General features: G+C 41.1%; 1 protein-coding gene across 2 annotated transcripts in view; it reads left to right on the top strand.

Moving 5' to 3' along the window:
• Window positions 1–305: 305 nt before the first annotated feature.
• Window positions 306–17,300, top strand: part of LOC130295620 (cathepsin S-like) — a 31,586-nt gene continuing 14,591 nt past the window's right edge. The window contains exons 1-2 of one of the 2 annotated variants that reach the window (XM_056546520.1): window positions 306–461; window positions 14,955–15,084. In XM_056546520.1, the coding sequence (XP_056402495.1) occupies window positions 14,956–15,084 (129 nt within the window). In that variant the 5' untranslated portion in view covers window positions 306–461; window position 14,955. Of the gene's footprint in view, window positions 462–8,452; window positions 8,509–14,954; window positions 15,085–17,300 lie in introns of those variants that run through there. The other variant, XM_056546519.1, reaches the window with a different exon arrangement.

Genomic DNA, 17,300 nt, shown 5'->3' with positions numbered 1-17,300 from the left:
ATAAATCTGCATAGGAGCTGATTTCAGATTATTTATTAATTATTTATATATATATAATTTTGATTTTATTTAGGATGCATTGTTACAATAAACAGGTGCCCCTATCCTTATACCCTGCCTCTCTACCTAGAAGACAGTATCTGTGGTTTCTTCGGTTTTCTCATATGTAACTCTATAAAATGTTTGTCCCCTGCAAACAATATATGATCAGTTGTTGCTACGAGTTGTGACTTCTGAGGGGGAGGAGAAATATGAGAAGAGGGAAATAACACATATGAAAATAGTGATTGGAGAAAAGGCGGATGACATAACGAAAGTGAAAATCTTTTATTCCCCTGGCCTTCCTGTTCCTTATTGTCTCAGCAGAAGTTATATAAAGGTGCAGTAAGTCCCCGACAGCTTCTCCTTCTTCTAGTGACAGCAGGTGAAGACGGCGGCTCATACCTTCTGACTGTATTAAGGTTAGTTCACATAGTGGGGTACACATCCTACTACAGACACATCCGCTATATCCTATAACTCACGGTAGGTACACCTAAATACAATCCGTCCTTCTCTGGTATCAGTCATTTCAGGTCAGGCTACAGAGATGTTGCTTGTAATGTTATTAGGTAAAATGAGTTACAGGCCCAAAAATATGTGTTATCCCCATATATTACTTTGTTGTTTCACCAAACAGTGGTTCAAAGAGCGTCTAGATATATTTACGTATATATGTACAGTAGGTGTGTATGAGATAAGTAGATTGTCTTATACTATTGTAAGGAATAATAAGATAGATAGATAGAAATGAAATAGATGGATAGATAGATATGAGATAGATAGATATGAGATAGATAGATAGATATAAGATAGATAGATTTTTTAGATAGATAGATAGAATTTTTCTTAATTTTGGCCTCTATGTACCCTCTGTCAATGTGACATAAGATTTCTGGCGTTCGTAAGACTTAGTATTTACATTACAGGGCAAGTGGGTGGGTTAAACAATTTTCCAATATACTGAGGCGCTGAAGATAATGCACCGGCAGATATCGTTTAGGAACCCGATATATGGTGTCACTTCCCTGCTGTTACTCAATTTGAAGTTTAGCAACCAGAACCATGTTTAATCACCAATTGTACTTTGTCCCTTATAATGTCCAGAGGAGCGCAATATACAATAGTCACAGGCTGCAGTCTCTCTCATGGTTTTCAGGGGGTTTTCTGCTCTGGTGCAGTAGTGTATAGGGGGTGTAGAGGTAGTATATAGCTATAGGGGTGTAGAGATAGTATATAGCTATAGGGGTGTAGAGGTAGTATATAGCTATAGGGGTGTAGAGGCAGTATATAGCTATAGGGGTGTAGAGATAGTATATAGCTATAGGGGTGTAGAGGTAGTATGTAGCTATAGGGGTGTAGAGGTAGTATATAGCTATAGGGGGTGTAGATGTGGTATATAGCTATAGGGGTGTAGAGATAGTATATAGCTATAGGGGGTGTAAAGGTGGTATATAGCTATAGGGGGTGTAGAGGTAGTATATAGCTATAGGGGGTGTAGAGGTGGTATATAGCTATAGGGGGTGTAGAGGTAGTATATAGCTATAGGGGGTGTAGAGGTAGTATATAGCTATAGGGGTGTAGAGGTAGTATATAGCTATAGGGGGTGTAGAGGTAGTATAAAGCTATAGGGGTGTAGAGGTAGTATATAGCTATAGGGGGTGTAGAGGTAGTATATAGCTATAGGGGGTGTAGAGGTAGTATATAGCTATAGGGGTGTAGAGGTAGTATATAGCTATAGGGGTGTAGAGGTAGTATATAGCTATAGGGGGTGTAGAGGTAGTATAAAGCTATAGGGGTGTAGAGGTAGTATATAGCTATAGGGGGTGTAGAGGTAGTATATAGCTATAGGGGTGTAGAGGTAGTATATAGCTATAGGGGGTGTAGAGGTAGTATAAAGCTATAGGGGTGTAGAGGTAGTATATAGCTATAGGGGGTGTAGAGGTAGTATATAGCTATAGGGGGTGTAGAGGTAGTATATAGCTATAGGGGGTGTAGAGGTAGTATATAGCTATAGGGGGTGTAGAGATAGTATATAGCTATAGGGGGTGTAGATCAGAGCGCTCACTATCCTAAATGGTTGCAGATCGTACCCTATGGACAGTACCTGCGCATGAGCAAGAATTTGCGCAGGCTGCTGTCCTTCCTACCGGGACGTTTTCAAGTCTGATGCTTTTAACAGGGTTAAAGTTAAAAAAAACAATCTGATTTGACTTTATTGAAAAAAGAATTAAATAAACCTTCTATAAAACAGGGATGTTTATAATAATGTCAGGTTTAATTTTGTCACTAATTTTAATAGTGCTTCTAATGAGATAAGAAAGATCTTGACGTGCAATTGGCTGATTTTAATGGATGATCCTATACTTAAAGGGGTACTCCGGTGAAAAACTTTTTTTTTGTAATCAACTGGTGCCAGAAAGTTAAACAAATTTGTAAATGACTTCTATTAAACAATCTTAATCTTTCCTGTACTTATTAGCTGCTGAATACTACAGTGGAAATTCTTTTCCATTTGAAACACAGAGCTGTCTGCTGACATCATGACCACAGTGCTCTCTGCTGACATCTCTGTCCATTTTAGGAACTGCCAGAGTAAAAGGAAATCCCCATAGCAAACATATGCTGTTCTGGGCAGTTCCTAAAATGGACAGAGATGTCAGCAGAGAGCACTGTGCTCGTGATGTCAGCAGACAGTTCTGTGTTTCAAAAAGAAAATAATTTCCGCTGTAGTATTCAGCAGCTAATAAGTACAGGAAGGATTAAGATTTTTTAATAGAAGTAATTTACAAATCTGTTTAACTTTCTGGCACCAGTTGATGTAAAAAAATAAAGTTTTTCACCGGAGTACCCCTTTAATGGCCGGCATTTATCATTGTACACTTTTTTTTTGTATGCTGGTAATGTGTAGGAACACCAAATTTATTTAAGGCTCATTCATAAATTGATACATTTTGTGCAGGTCACATTTTCGGAAAATTCTCTCATCACATACACCAAAAAGCTAAGTTAAGTCTGGGCTGATGTAGTTTTAGAGACTTTTCAGTGGCTTTGCGCCTTTTTTTGCGCCTTTTCACAAAAAGGCGCAGTTCATAAATTCCTTCCATACCATGTGTATTGCCAAAATCAGTGGATTACTACTCAAAATCAGCAGAAATGTGTAAACAAAAGGCAACAACCCTGCTTGTGCCTTTTTTGAGCCTTTTCTAGACACAAAAAACAGTCTAAAGACAATGATAAATGTCGGCCAAAGACCTTCTACTTAAAAATCCGAACATTACGTTCAGACAATCTTTTAATTTGCGCAATTTGTTGGCCCCGAGTAGATCAAGCCCTTCTCTTCGTGGTGAAAAAAATCATTAGTTGCATCATGATTTGTGACTCTACATTTACGTTTAGTGTACATCATATCAAACACAAGCTAGTTTACCAATTAAGAATCATGTCACCTGCAATACCCAATATGCAGTATATCTCTTGTCTTGTAGTTGTAACTTTTAGTATGTGGGCCGCGCTGTTCATACTGTATAGACAGTGCGGTCCCACATGAATAAGCAACGCTCTAATATAAAAGCAAGCTATATGTTACACAGCCTTTCTCATCATTTCATGAATGAATCAGAGCGACAGCTCTCCTCCTCCTCCTCTTTGCACCTGTGCACGGGCCTGATCAGCAGCCTCCCTGACCGTGTGTGTGCACGAAGAAAGAAAACGGTCCAGCACTGGTTTGCAGGTAAAAACAGCTTCTTCTTTATTGGGTCAACTCCGACAAGACAACATAGCCGACGCGTTTCGGACCTACACTTGGTCCTTAGTCATGGCATACACGCGTATGCCATGACTAAGGACCAAGTGTAGGTCCGAAACGCGTCGGCTATGTTGCCTTGTCGGAGTTGACCCAATAAAGAAGAAGCTGTTTTTACCTGCAAACCAGTGCTGGACCGTTTTCTTTCTTCGTTCTCATCATTTCACACTGACACATTATAATAATAAGGAATTCCTTCGTCTAGTTATACTGGAATCCATTCTTAATGAATGTCCTGACAGATCCCAGAGACTCATTAATCGTGAGTCCTTTTGAATATTCAAATTATATTTAAAAAAATATTGAAATCAATGTATTTCCTTAATGGGGTACTCCCCTGCTCAGCGCTTGGAGCTTGTGACATCATAGCCCCGCCCCCTTATAATGTCTCGCCCCGCCCCCTCAATGCAAGTCTATGGGAGGGGGCATGACGGCTGTCACGCCCCCTCCCATAGACTTGCGTTGAGGGGGCGGGACGTGTCATCATGAGGGGCGGTGCTATGACGTCACGAGCTCCAAACGCTGAGCAGCGGAGTACCCCTTTAAGGGATTAATGAGACCATTGAGATTGTTTGATAATTGTATATCTATATATATTTTATATAATTTGTATTTGATATTTTGTATTTTTTTAAATATATTTTTTATGTTTTTGTTTATATTTATCTATATTTTTATTATATTGCTTCTATATGTGTTTTTTTTATAATGGGACAAAATATGTGTATTATATTTTAGGTACTCGTACATGCTTTTTGTACTATGTGATTATATTTCTGTATTTAGGTGTGAAGGGGTTAACCTGTTAGTATATAACTTACCTTCTTGCTGTTGTTTGCCACACCTGATGAAGCTGCCCATGCGCAGTGAAACGCGCTGCATATCGGTCCAATAAACCGCTTTGTCTGCACACCTGTGGATGTCCTGTGTAGCGCCTCGTCAATCCTGCTAGTCCTTGTGCACAAAATGTCTGGAATTTCTTCAGGTGGACATTTCATAGTGTGAATGGGCCCGTAGTTTAACCCCTTTACAACTGCTCAAGAAAAATATACATTGCCAGTTGTGTGGGAGAGCTAGTCTTGATCCATATACCTTGGGCGCCAACTGCTATTTGCAGCTTATACCTACAAAGAATGACTGACAGGTTATCAGGATGTTTAGGGGGGGTTGCCTGACAGGTTTCTGCATTGTCATACCTCTGATCAGCACCCCTGCAATGCAGTTGAGGGGTGTGTCGATCAGTTGTCATGGCAGTCGGAGTCCATGCCTGCCATGTTGACTCCACTAATACAGTAGAGCACAGTTTCCCAGTTCAATGCAATGCTATAGTATTACTTTGAGCTGTATAAGCAATCAAATGATTACAGAAAAAAGGATTTAAAAAAATATAAATTTTTTGTAAAAAAAAAATCCCCCCGATAATTTTTTTTATCACTACCATTTGCACATAAAAAAGTCTAAAAAAAAAAAAATATATATATATATATATATATATATATATATATAAAACAAATTTGATTTTGATGCATGTTGAAATATCTCAATTATTAAAACTTTATGTTAACAGAGTGAACTGTTTACACAAAGAAATACCTAATATCAAAAATGAGCTAAATACAAAAGGCATAGGGTGATTTTAAAGGGGTACTCCACTGCTCAGCATTTGGAACAAACTGTTCTGAACGCTGGAGCCGGCGCCGGGAGCTCGTGACGTCATAGCCCTGCCCCCTCATGACATAATGCGGGACATCACGAGGGGGCGGGGCTATGACATCACAAGCTCCCAGCGCTGGCTCCAGCGTTCAGAACCGTTTGTATCAAACGCTGAGAAGCGGAGTACCCCTTTAAGCATTTTTTTTAATTATTATTATTATGTAAAGTAGAAAAATAAAATAAAAACTACCAAAATTGGATATTGCTGTGATCATACCGAGCCACAGAATATTGATAGCATGTCAGTTTTACCATAAAGTGCACTGCGTAAAAAAGGAAACTCCCTATAAGTTGGTGCAGTGGCTCATCGGGTGAAGAATAACACAGAGATCCTTTCTTGCATGTTCTGGATCAGTCTGTAATGTGAAACACTCTGCATTTCCTAAAATTAAGGCTATCAACAGAATTGCCTTATAATTCATTTCAGAAAAATAAGACCCAGGTTCAGCGCCGCCAAATCATCAGGAGACTTTTGGAAATACAGAATCTCACATGAGCCCACCCCTCACATTTTTGTAAATATTTTATTCTATCTTTTCATGTAACATCACTGACGAAATGACCCTCTGCTCCAATGTAAAGTAGTGAGAGCACGGCCGGTATAAGGCTGGGTTCACACTACGTTTTGTAATTACGGTTCCCGTATACGGCTGGGAGGAGGGGTGGGCGGGGCTTAATCGCGGCGCACACACTGCGTCTTCGGCCGTATGCGGTTTCCCGACTGCAGGCAAAAACGTTGTCGACCGCGTTTTTGCCTACGGTCGGGAAATCGCATATGGCCGAAAACGCAGCCGACCGGAGGCTGCGGTTCACTCCGGTCGGCTCATAGACTTGCATTAAATACGGTTCAAACAAGACAGGGCAAAGAGTGGGTCCGGCACTGCAAGCCACCTGAACCCCGTTCCGGGGAATGCCTAGCCGGCAACAAAGTCCTGCGGGGCAACACTGAGGGTGCACTCTAAAATGAACAGTATGCAATGTGCAATAAGGAAGAAAGAAGGCAGATGCACTCACTCACTCAGGTATTCGTGCCAAACGGAGTCTTTATTCGGTATCCGTAGCAAGGTACAGCGGGTAGACGCAGAGGAGCAGCCTCGCAGCGACAGACTGTTTCCTGCGCCCTAGACGCACTTCCTCGGGCTGCTGGTCGGAGGAAGTGCGTCTAGGGCGCAGGAAACAGTCTGTCGCTGCGAGGCTGCTCCTCTGCGTCTACCCGCTGTACCTTGCTACGGATACCAAATAAAGACTCCGTTTGGCACGAATACCTGAGTGAGTGCCTCTGCTTTCTTTCTTATTAAATACTGTTCCCCTATACGGCTGAGTGCGGGCGCCACGATTGAGCCCCGCCCCCCTCCTCCCAGCCGTATACGGGAACCGTAAGTACAAAACGTAGTGTGAACCCAGCCTAACAGTGTTTAATGTTGTGTCCTCTCAAAATATCTCAGCACACATACATTAAAGGGGTATTCCAGGAAAAAACTTTTATATATATATATATATATATATATATATATATATATATATATCAACTGGCTCCAGAAAGTTAAACAGATTTGTAAATTACTTCTAGAAATTAATGGAGCAGGTGCGGACCCCAGCGTGCACTCCTCTCAGAGACCCGGGGCCCGTTCAGGAGATCGCTGGGGAGCCCTGTGGTTGGGGGATAAGTTACCCCTTTAAACACTGTTACACAGGCTGTGTACTACTTTAGAGGGTCATTTCTTCTGTGTTGTCTCATGTAAGAGGTGTACTCGCTTATGCAAGATACTGTATATTCAAGCTGATTTATTGCGGTTATTTAAAAATATCACTAACGCATTTCAAGGGTTAAAGGGGTACTCTGGCGCTAAGACATCTTATCCCTTATCCAAAGGATAGGGAATAAGATTCCTGATCGCGGGGGTCCCGCCAGCGGCGGGACCCCCGCGATCAGGCATCTTATCCCCTATCCTTTGGATAGGGGTTGAGATGTCTTAGCCCCGGAGTACCCCTTTAAACCTTCTTCATTAGAGCATATACAGTAAGGTCACATACATACATGTGAATATGCCTTTACTGTATGCAATCTTAGTTACATAGTTTATAAGCTTGAAAAAAGACCAGAGTCCATCAAGTTCAAACTATAACCCTAATCAGTCCCAGATTGCAAAAAACCCTCAGACTAGAGGTAAAAATTCCTTCCCGACTCCAAATATGGCATCAGAATAAATCCCTGGATCAACGTTCTGTCCCTATAGATCTAGTATATATAACCAGCGATGTTATTATTCTCCAAAAATGCATCCAGACCCTTTTTGAACTCTTTTACAGAGTTCACCATGACCACCTCCTCCGGGAGAGAATTCCACAGTCTCACTGCTCTTACAGTAAAGAACCCCAGTCTGTGCTGGTGTAGAAACCTTCTTTCCTCTAGACGTAGAGGATGCCCCCTTGTTATAGATACAGTCCTGGGTATGAATAGATCATGGGAGAGATCTCTGTACTGTCCCCTGATATATTTATACATAGTTATTAGGTCGCCCCTAAGCCTTTTTTTTCTAAGCTCTGATGAGGAGGGTATATAGAAGGAACGAGCTGATACAGGAGCATAAAACCATCAAGGGTGTCGGTGTCCTTCCTCATTGACCGGAGCCGTTTTATGCCCTTTTGTTCCCTTTGCGGCTCCTTCTTCCGTGTGTACACTTCTCTGTATACATTTCTTTCTCTGTGGTCGGTTGCAACTCTATACACTGTTAACTGTTCGTGTCATGGTTTCCATAGCTGCCTCAGTTATATCACTTGTACCTCTCTATGGGGGGAGATTTCTCAAAACCTGTAAAGAGGAAAAATTGCTGAGTTGCCCATAGCAACCAATCAGATTACTGCTTTCATTTTTGAAAAGACCTCTGGAAAATGAAAGAAGCGATCTGATTGGTTGCTATGGGCAACTCGGCAACTTTACCTCTGCACAGGTTTTGATGAATCTCCCCCTATCTGACTACATTTTGTTTATAATACCTTTTTACCTGGTTTGTTATAGTTGGTTGATACTCTGCGGGAGCATTATCTGGCTCTTCAATCCATACAGCAGACACCATGCACTTCACTATAGTTTTATAGACCAGTTTTTGAGTTGTAACCAGGGGTCAAGTCCTGAGGATAAAAGTTTGGGAACTCACCCAAGATGTCCACTCAAGGGCTGTAATGGGAACAGTGTTCCTTCTGTGGAAAAGTGCAGGAACTCCGTTCCCATGCGTTCCTGCAGGACTTGAGCCCTGGTTGTAACTAGAGATGAGCGAACTTACAGTAAATTCGATTCGTCACAAACTTCTCGGCTCGGCGGTTGCTGACTTTTCCTGCATAAATTAGTTCAGCTTTCCGGTGCTCCGGTGGGCTGGAAAAGGTGGATAATGTCCTAGGAGACTCTTTCCTAGGACTGTATCCACCTTTTCCAGCCCACCGGAGCACCGGAAAGCTGAACTAATTTATGCAGGAAAAGTCAGCAACCGCCGAGCCGAGAAGTTCGTGACGAATGGAATTTACTGTGAGTTCGCTCATCTCTAGTTGTAACCATTTTATACATACTGATTTAAAATGTATTTAATACTATTCTCTCATTATTGTTTATTATTGTTTTTTTTTTTTTTTTTTTTTGTATCATTGATATTTGAAGAACCTTATTATGACGTGTAAGCTTCTCCAACATCACGGTGACCCATTTTTCTTACCATTTTCAAATAGATGGCAACACTGCCTGATCCTAAAGAGTAATTAAGGCAAAAAAAAACAAGCGTATATAGATCCAGCAATAAAGTTTATTAATGCATATACGCAAAAAAAAACAAAAGCAAAACACATTAAAAACAATCAAAGATAGAGGTAATCTTTAATAGTTTTTATGTGTTTTAAATGTAATCTTTTTTGGATATATGTATTAATAAACATCATTGTTGGATCTATATATGCTTGTTTTTTGCTTTAATTATGCCTTATGCGTAGGGTCATTTACCTTTGTTATTTTGGTGTATATTGATGTTAAAGGGGTACTCCGCTGGAAAACATTTATTTATTATTATTTTTTTTTAATCAATGGTGCCAGAAAGTTAAACAGATTACTACAGGGCTCTCTGCTGACACCTCTGTCCATTTTAAGGAATTGTCCAGAGTAGGAGCAAATCCCCATAGCAAATCTCTCCTGCTCTGGACAGTTTCTGAGACAGACAGAGGTGTCAGCAGAGAGCACTGTGGTCAGACTGAAAGGAAATTCAAAAAGAAAATAACTTCTTCTGGAGAATACAGCATCTGATAAGTACTGGAAGGATTAAAAAATTTTAATAGAAGTAATTTACAAATCTGTTTAACTTTCTGGCACCAGTTGATAAAAGAAAAAAATAATGTTTTCCACCGGAGTACCCCTTTAAAGAATGTTCAAAAGCCATCCAATAAATAGAAGGTTTTCAACATATATATAGATCCAGTGCCATCTAGCGCCCTCATATAAAGGAAAAGAATGCAAGATTTTCATTAAAAAAATATTAAAGGGGTATTCCTTTCTGGAACATTTATGCGAGTCCCATGTCAACATCAAGTTCCAGAACGAGTCAAATTGTCTGTATTACATAGTTTACATAAACTATGGGTTATCCAGGGATGGAAAAACATTGAAATCAGCTTTGTTTTTCTAACTATGGATAACACAACTCCATTAAAGTTAAAGGGGTATTCCGTCCAAAAACATTTTATCCCCTATCCAAAGGACAGGGGATAAAATGTTAGATCTCGGGGGGCTCGCTGCTGAGACCCCCCACAATCTCCCTGCAGCACCCGCATTCTATGTGGGTACTGAATCTCCAGTTTCGGAAATGTCCAGGTTTCCAGGACTGGGGACGTGACGCCATGCCCCCTCCATTCATGGCGTGGCGTGGCGTAACATCCCCAGTCCCGGAGGTCTCAGCAGCAGGTCCCCCGCGATCAAGCATCTTATCCCCTATCCTTTGGATAGGGGATAAAATGTTTTTGCCCGGAATACCCCTTTAATGGAATTACTCAAACTTGCGTAAAACAGCCTCTTCTGGTATTTTTGGCTTCCTGATCACTACTGGCAGCCGCAGCTGTTGTCGCCCTTGATCTCGAGATAGGTTTGGGACCGGCATCTCTCAGACATTTATTGCAAATCCTGCCCGGGTGACATTAATTAGCCAAACTTATGTAAGAGTGGCTACTTCCAGTTTACCAAACGTGCTAGACTACGCCTCTGAGTCAAAAATTTACATACATTTGGGACACAGACTAATCATATTTTTTTCGTAGACTACATTCGGTCTATAAAAGTCAAAGAAACCACCAGGGGTACGTCGCAGTATATGTCCTAGTATACCTCCTCCCCGGAATCCTGACGTATAGAAGCGAAAAATATAGTGTGAATAGGGCTTTAGACAACACAAGGTAGGAAATCACCCAGGAGTCAAAGAGCACGGATTGGAAAAGAAGCACCAGTCTCTTGGGGTGGTTGGGTGTTGGAGGGATCCAGTATCACAATAAGGCTTCTTCTCTATAAATGCTACTTTATATAACAAAAATGATCTTGAAGGGGTACTCCGTTGCTCAGCATTTGGAACGAACTGTTCCGGACTCTGGAGCTGGCGTCGGGAGCTTGTGACATCATAGTCCTGCCCCCTCATGATGTCACGCCCCGCCCTCTCAATGCAAGTCTATGGGAGGGAGCATGATGGCCATCCCGCCCCCTCCCATAAACTTGCATTGAGGCGGCATGGCCGTGAATTCACGAGGAGCGGGGCTAGGACGTCACAAGCTCTCGGCGCCGGCTTCAGTGTTCGGAACAGTTTGTTCCAAATGCTGAGCAGCGGAGTACCCCTTTAAGAATTAATTGTTTTATTTGTTTCCATGTATAAGTATTATTTCTAATTCTGAGGCCTTCAGATGTAATAGTTCTGCTTTCGTCAGTAATGTTGAGCAATGTGGGGAAGTACAGTAAATGTTCTATTTTCATGTACATTCGGTATTGCTTAAAGAGAACCTGTCATCACACCATATTTTCTAAACTAACTCAGATTATACAGGTTCTTCTAAAAAAATTTGCATATTGTGCTAAAGTTCATTATGATAAAAATTAAACTTTCATATATTTTAGATTCATTGCACACCAACTGAAATATTTCAGGTCTTTTATTGTTTTAATACTGATGATTTTGGCCTACAGCTCATGAAAACCTAAAATTCCTATCTCAAAAAATGTGCATATCATGAAAAGGTTCTCTAAACGAGCTATTAACCTAATCATCTGAATCAACTAATTAACTCTAAACACCTGCAAAAGATTCCAGAGGCTTTTAAAAACTCCCAGCCTGGTTCATTACTCAAAACCGCAATCATTGACCTGTCCAGAAGGCCATCATTGACCCCTCAAACAAGAGGGTAACAAATAGACTGTTCCCAGAGAGCTGTATCAAGGCACCTCAATGGGAAGTCTGTGGGAAGGAAAAAATGTGGCAGAAAACGCTCCACAACGAGAAGAGGTGACCGGACCCAGAGGAAGATTGTGGAGAAGGACCGATTCCAGACCTTGGGGGACCTGCGGAAGCAGTGGACTGAGTCTGGAGTAGAAACATCCAGAGCCACCGTGCACAGGCGTGTGCAGGACATGGGCTACTGGTGCCGCATTCCCCAGGTCAAGCCACTTTTGAACCAGAAATAGTGGCAGAAGCGCCTGACCTGGGCTACAGAGAAGCAGCACTGGACTGTTGCTCAGTGGTCCACAGTAGTTTTTTCGGATGAAAGCAAATTTTGCAGTAAGACTGGGGAGAAGGAAAGGCCAAAATGCCTGGAGTCCAGTGTCAAGTACCCACAGTCAGTGATGGTCTGGGGCGCCATGTCAGCTGCTGGGGTTGGTCCACTGTGTTTTATCAAGGACAGGGTCAATGCAGCTAGCTATCAGGAGATTTTGGAGCACTTCATGCTTCCATCTGCTGAAAAGCTTTATGGAGATGAAGATTTCATTTTTTACCACGACCTGGCACCTGCTCACAGTGCCAAAACCACTGGCAAATGGTTTACTGACCATGGTATTACTGTGCTCAATTGGCCTGCCAACTCTCCTGACCTGAACCCCATAGAGAATCTGTGGGATATTGTGAAGAGAAAGTTGCGAGACGCAAGACCCAACACTCTGGATGAGCTTAAGGCCGCTATCGAAGCCTCTTGGGCCTCCATAACACCTCAGCAGTGCCACAGGCTGATTGCCTCCATGCCACTCCGCATTGAAGCAGTCATTTCTGCAAAAGGATTCCTGACCAAGTATTGAGTGCATAACTGAACATCATTATTTGAAGGTTGACTTTTTTTTGTATTAAAACACTTTTCTTTTATTGGTCAGATGAAATATGCTAATTTTTTGAGATAGGAATTTGGGGTTTTCATGAGCTGTATGCCAAAATCATCAGTATTAAAACAATAAAAGACCTGAAATATTTCAGTTGGTGTGCAATGAATCTAAAATATATGAATGTTTAATTTTTATCATTACATTATGGAAAACAATGAACTTTAGCACAATATGCTAATTTTTTTTAGAAGAACCTGTATTCCCTAACTTCTCCTAACACCCCTCCGGTCCTTAACATTTTTTTCTCAGCTTTAAAAAGCTGTGTATCATACCTTTCCCCTTGCTCACATTGTGTGAGCTCCTGGCAGAAGAAAGTGGGCGTTTACCATCAGGTACTACGTCACTGAAGCCTGTGAGAACTGTGCCTCACCATGCCCCGCACGCACGCACTTCCTGAGTTTGGTCTCCTGCCAGGCTGGGAGGAGACCAAACTAACTGTTTGACTTGTGCAGGGAACAGAACAGAGCCACCTAGTGGCCATTTTTTTCAATCACATTAAAAACATATAAAGGTTGAGAATTTTAACAGCAAGTAAATGGCAAAATGGCAAGGAACAATATATTAAAAGTTTAGTTTGGTAACAGGTACTCTTTAAGATATTTTGTTGTGACCCACTAAGGCCACGTTCAAACATCAAAATCTCTGTGCCGGATACCGCATTGGAATCCGGCACTGAGATTCCGCTGCAGCAAAGTCCAGTTGAATTCAACGGGATCCTGCTGCGCTGTGCACACAGTGGAATTTCTGTGCCAGATGTTTCCAGCACAGAAATTCCATTTTCCATGTCCGCACAAAGAATGAACACGTTCTATGAGATGGCGCATTCCTGTGCGGTCCTAGCACCGGAATACTGTGCCGGCACCACACAGTGTCTGGAATTTCTGATGTGTGAACATAGCTTAACCCTGTGAACATAGCCTAGCCCGGCCTAAAAACCCTTACAGGTGCTGTGATTTAAAGCACCCCTGGCCCCATTACAAATAGCGCATACTCTGAAATTGTCTATTGGACTTTTTAACGTGTATAGAAAATCATGTAATGCTAGCGCTTCACAGCCAGCATTGTCCATGACTGATTTAGGTAGAACAATTACTTACTATGGGTAGTCACAGTTCCCACCTCTTCATTTTACACATCTATATTAAAGGGGTACTCCGGTGAAAACCTTTTTTCTTTTAAATCAACTGGTGGCAGAAAGTTAATCATATTTGTAAATTACTTCTATTACAAAATCTTAATCCTTCCTGTACTTATTAGCTGCTGAATACTACAGAGGAAATTCTTTTCTTTTTGGAATGCTCTCTGATGACATCACGAGCACAGTGCTCTCTGCTGATGTTATTATAATAATAATAACGCTTTATTTATTGTTGTTCTTAGTGGGATTTGAACCCAAGTCCCCAGCACTGCAAGGCAGCAGTGCTAACCACTGAACCACCATGCTGCCCTTAGCATACATCTGCTATGCACGGTTGCTAAAATGGACAGAGATGTCAGCAGAGAGCACTGTGCTCGTGATGTCATCAGTGTTCCAAAAAGAAAGGAATTTCCTCTGTAGTATTCAGCAGCTAATAAGTACTGGAAGGATTAAGATTTTTTAATAGAAGTAATTTACAAATATGTTTAACTTTCTGCCACCAGTTGATTTAAAAGAAAAAAGGTTTTCACCGGAGTACCCCTTTAAATTCCCCATAGTGGCAGCTGCCAACAGGTAGAATTTTATCATGAAGATCTATGTAGGGATTTGAAGCTCTTTACCAGAAACACTCTTGGTCACCATTAATATATACGATGAAATAATCAGCCACCAATTACCTGAAGACAGACCCATGTGCCCCATTACTTTTGGGAACCTCTCCAGAAACAGCGCCACTCTTGTCCATTGGCTGTAACTGGCACTGCAGCTCAGTCCAGCTAAGGAACCTGCCTAGATTTTGACCAAGTTGGACCTGATACCTTGTCTGATACAGTTCTGTTACCAGTGAATTATTCATTTTATGCAAATTCTCTTGACAGGATGAAGTCCTGGACGTGTGTTTTATTGGCGACCTTTGCAGCTGCATCCGTGAATGCGTCCATAGACCCTGCACTGGATAACCACTGGAAATTATGGAAATTCACATATAGCAAAAAATACGAGCATGAGGTAAGAATTATATTGGCCTTTAAAGGGGTACTCCGGGGAAAAACTTTTTTTTTTTTTTTTTTAAATCAACTGGTGCCAGAAAGTTAAACAGATTTGTAAATTACTTCTATTAAAAAAATCTTTACCCTTCCAGTACATTTTAGCAGCTGTATGCTACAGAGGAAATTCTTTAATTTTTCTTTTGCGACCTCGTATATGTCCATTGTACACGTTCCTTTATTTTTCTCTATGTTAAAATTGGAAAAGATCTACTAAATAAACCGTTATAAAAAAAAGAAAAAAAAATCCTAATCCTTCCAGTTCTTATTAGCTGCTGAATACTACAGAGGAAATTCTTTTCTTTTTGGAACACAGTGCTCTCTGCTATATCACGAGCACAGTGCTCTCTGCTGACATCTCTGTCCATTTTAGGAACTGACCAGAGCAGCATATGTTTGCTATGGGGATTTTCTCCTACTCTGGACAGTTCTTAAAATGGACAGAGATGTCAGCAGAGAGCACTGTGGTCTTGAAGTCAGCAGAGAGCTCTGTATTCCAAAAAGAAAATAATTACCTCTGTAGTATTCAGCAGCTAATAAGTACTGGAAGGATTAAGATTTTTTATTAGAAGTAATTTACAAATTTGTTTAACTTTCTGGCACCAGTTGATTTAAAAAAAAAAAAGTTTTCCACCGGAGTATCTCTTTAATGATCTTCACTATTATTATCTTGTATATCCTAATAGCACCAACATAAGAGGCTCCTGTGGTTTGGACAACCCCCTCACTTTTGAGAGTTTCCCCAAAGTAAATACAATACTACAACTCCCAGCATGTCTTTATATTTCCTTTTACTACAAGATATTTTTAGAACATTGTGTAGGGTTGCCACCTATCTTGCAAAAAAAAAATAAAAAATACCGGACATGCTAATTTGCATGATAATTATGTATGCGTAACATCACAGGATACACATATGCGGGGGAAATCGTGTCCTATTCTGACCCCTATAACTTTTTTTTATTTCTCTTCTTATATGGACCCGTATGAGGGCTCAATTTTTGCGCCCCGATCTGTAGTTTTTAACAGTACTATTTTTGTTTTGATGTGACTTTTTGATTGTTTTTTTTTTAAATAAAATTTGGGAGTTGCAGTTAGTTACTAACTACAACTCCCAGCATGCCCTGATACAGCCTGTGGCTCAGCAGCTGCCCCAAATGAAAACTGCAATTCCCAGCATGTTGGACTATATAGTAGTATACAGTATAGGTCAGTGTTTCCCAACCAGGGGTGCCTCCAGCTGTTGCAAAACTACAACTCCCAGCGTGTTGGACTGTATAGTGTTATATATTATAGGTCAGTGTTTTCCAACCAGGGGTGCCTCCAGCTGTTGCAAAACTACAACTCCAAGCATGTTGGACTATATATATATATATATATATATATATATATATATATATATATATGTCAGTGTTTCCCAACCAAGGGTGCCTCCAGCTGTTGTAAAACTACAACTCTCAGCGTGTTGGACTGTATAGTGTTATATATTATAGGTCAGTATTTTCCAACCAGGGGTGCCTCCAGCTGTTGCAAAACTACAACTCCAAGCATGTTGGACTATATATATATATATATATATATATATATATATATGTCAGTGTTTCCCAACCAGGGGTGCCTTCAGCTGTTGTAAAACTACAACTCCCAGCATGTTGGACTATATAGTAGTATACAGTAAAGGTCAGTGTTTCCCAACCAGGGGTGCCTCCAGCTGTTGCAAAACTACAACTCCCAGCGTGTTGGACTATATAGTGTTATATATTATAGGTCAGTGTTTTCCAAACAGGGGTGCCTCCAGCTGTTGCAAAACTACAACTCCCAGCATGTTGGACTATATAGTAGTATACAGTATAGGTCAGTGTTTCCCAACCAGGGGTGCCTCCAGCTGCTGCAAAACTACAACTCCCAGCCTGTTGGACTATATAGTAGTATACAGTATAGGTCAGTGTTTCCCAACCAAGGGTGCCTCCAGCTGTTGCAAAACTACAACTCCCAGCATGTTGGACTATATAGTAGTATACAGTATAGGTCAGTGTTTCCCAACCAGGGGTGCCTCCAGCTGCTGCAAAACTACAACTCCCAGCATGTTGGACTATATAGTAGTATACAGTATAGGTCAGTGTTTCCCAACCAAGGGTGCCTCCAGCTGTTGCAAAACTACAACTCCCAGCGTGTTGG

This window comes from Hyla sarda, chromosome 11, assembly GCF_029499605.1.
Source record: "Hyla sarda isolate aHylSar1 chromosome 11, aHylSar1.hap1, whole genome shotgun sequence".
Classification (NCBI taxonomy): Eukaryota; Metazoa; Chordata; class Amphibia; order Anura; family Hylidae; genus Hyla; species Hyla sarda.
The sequence above is the reverse complement of the archived record's forward strand: the minus strand, read 5'-3'. Positions and strand labels throughout refer to the sequence as shown.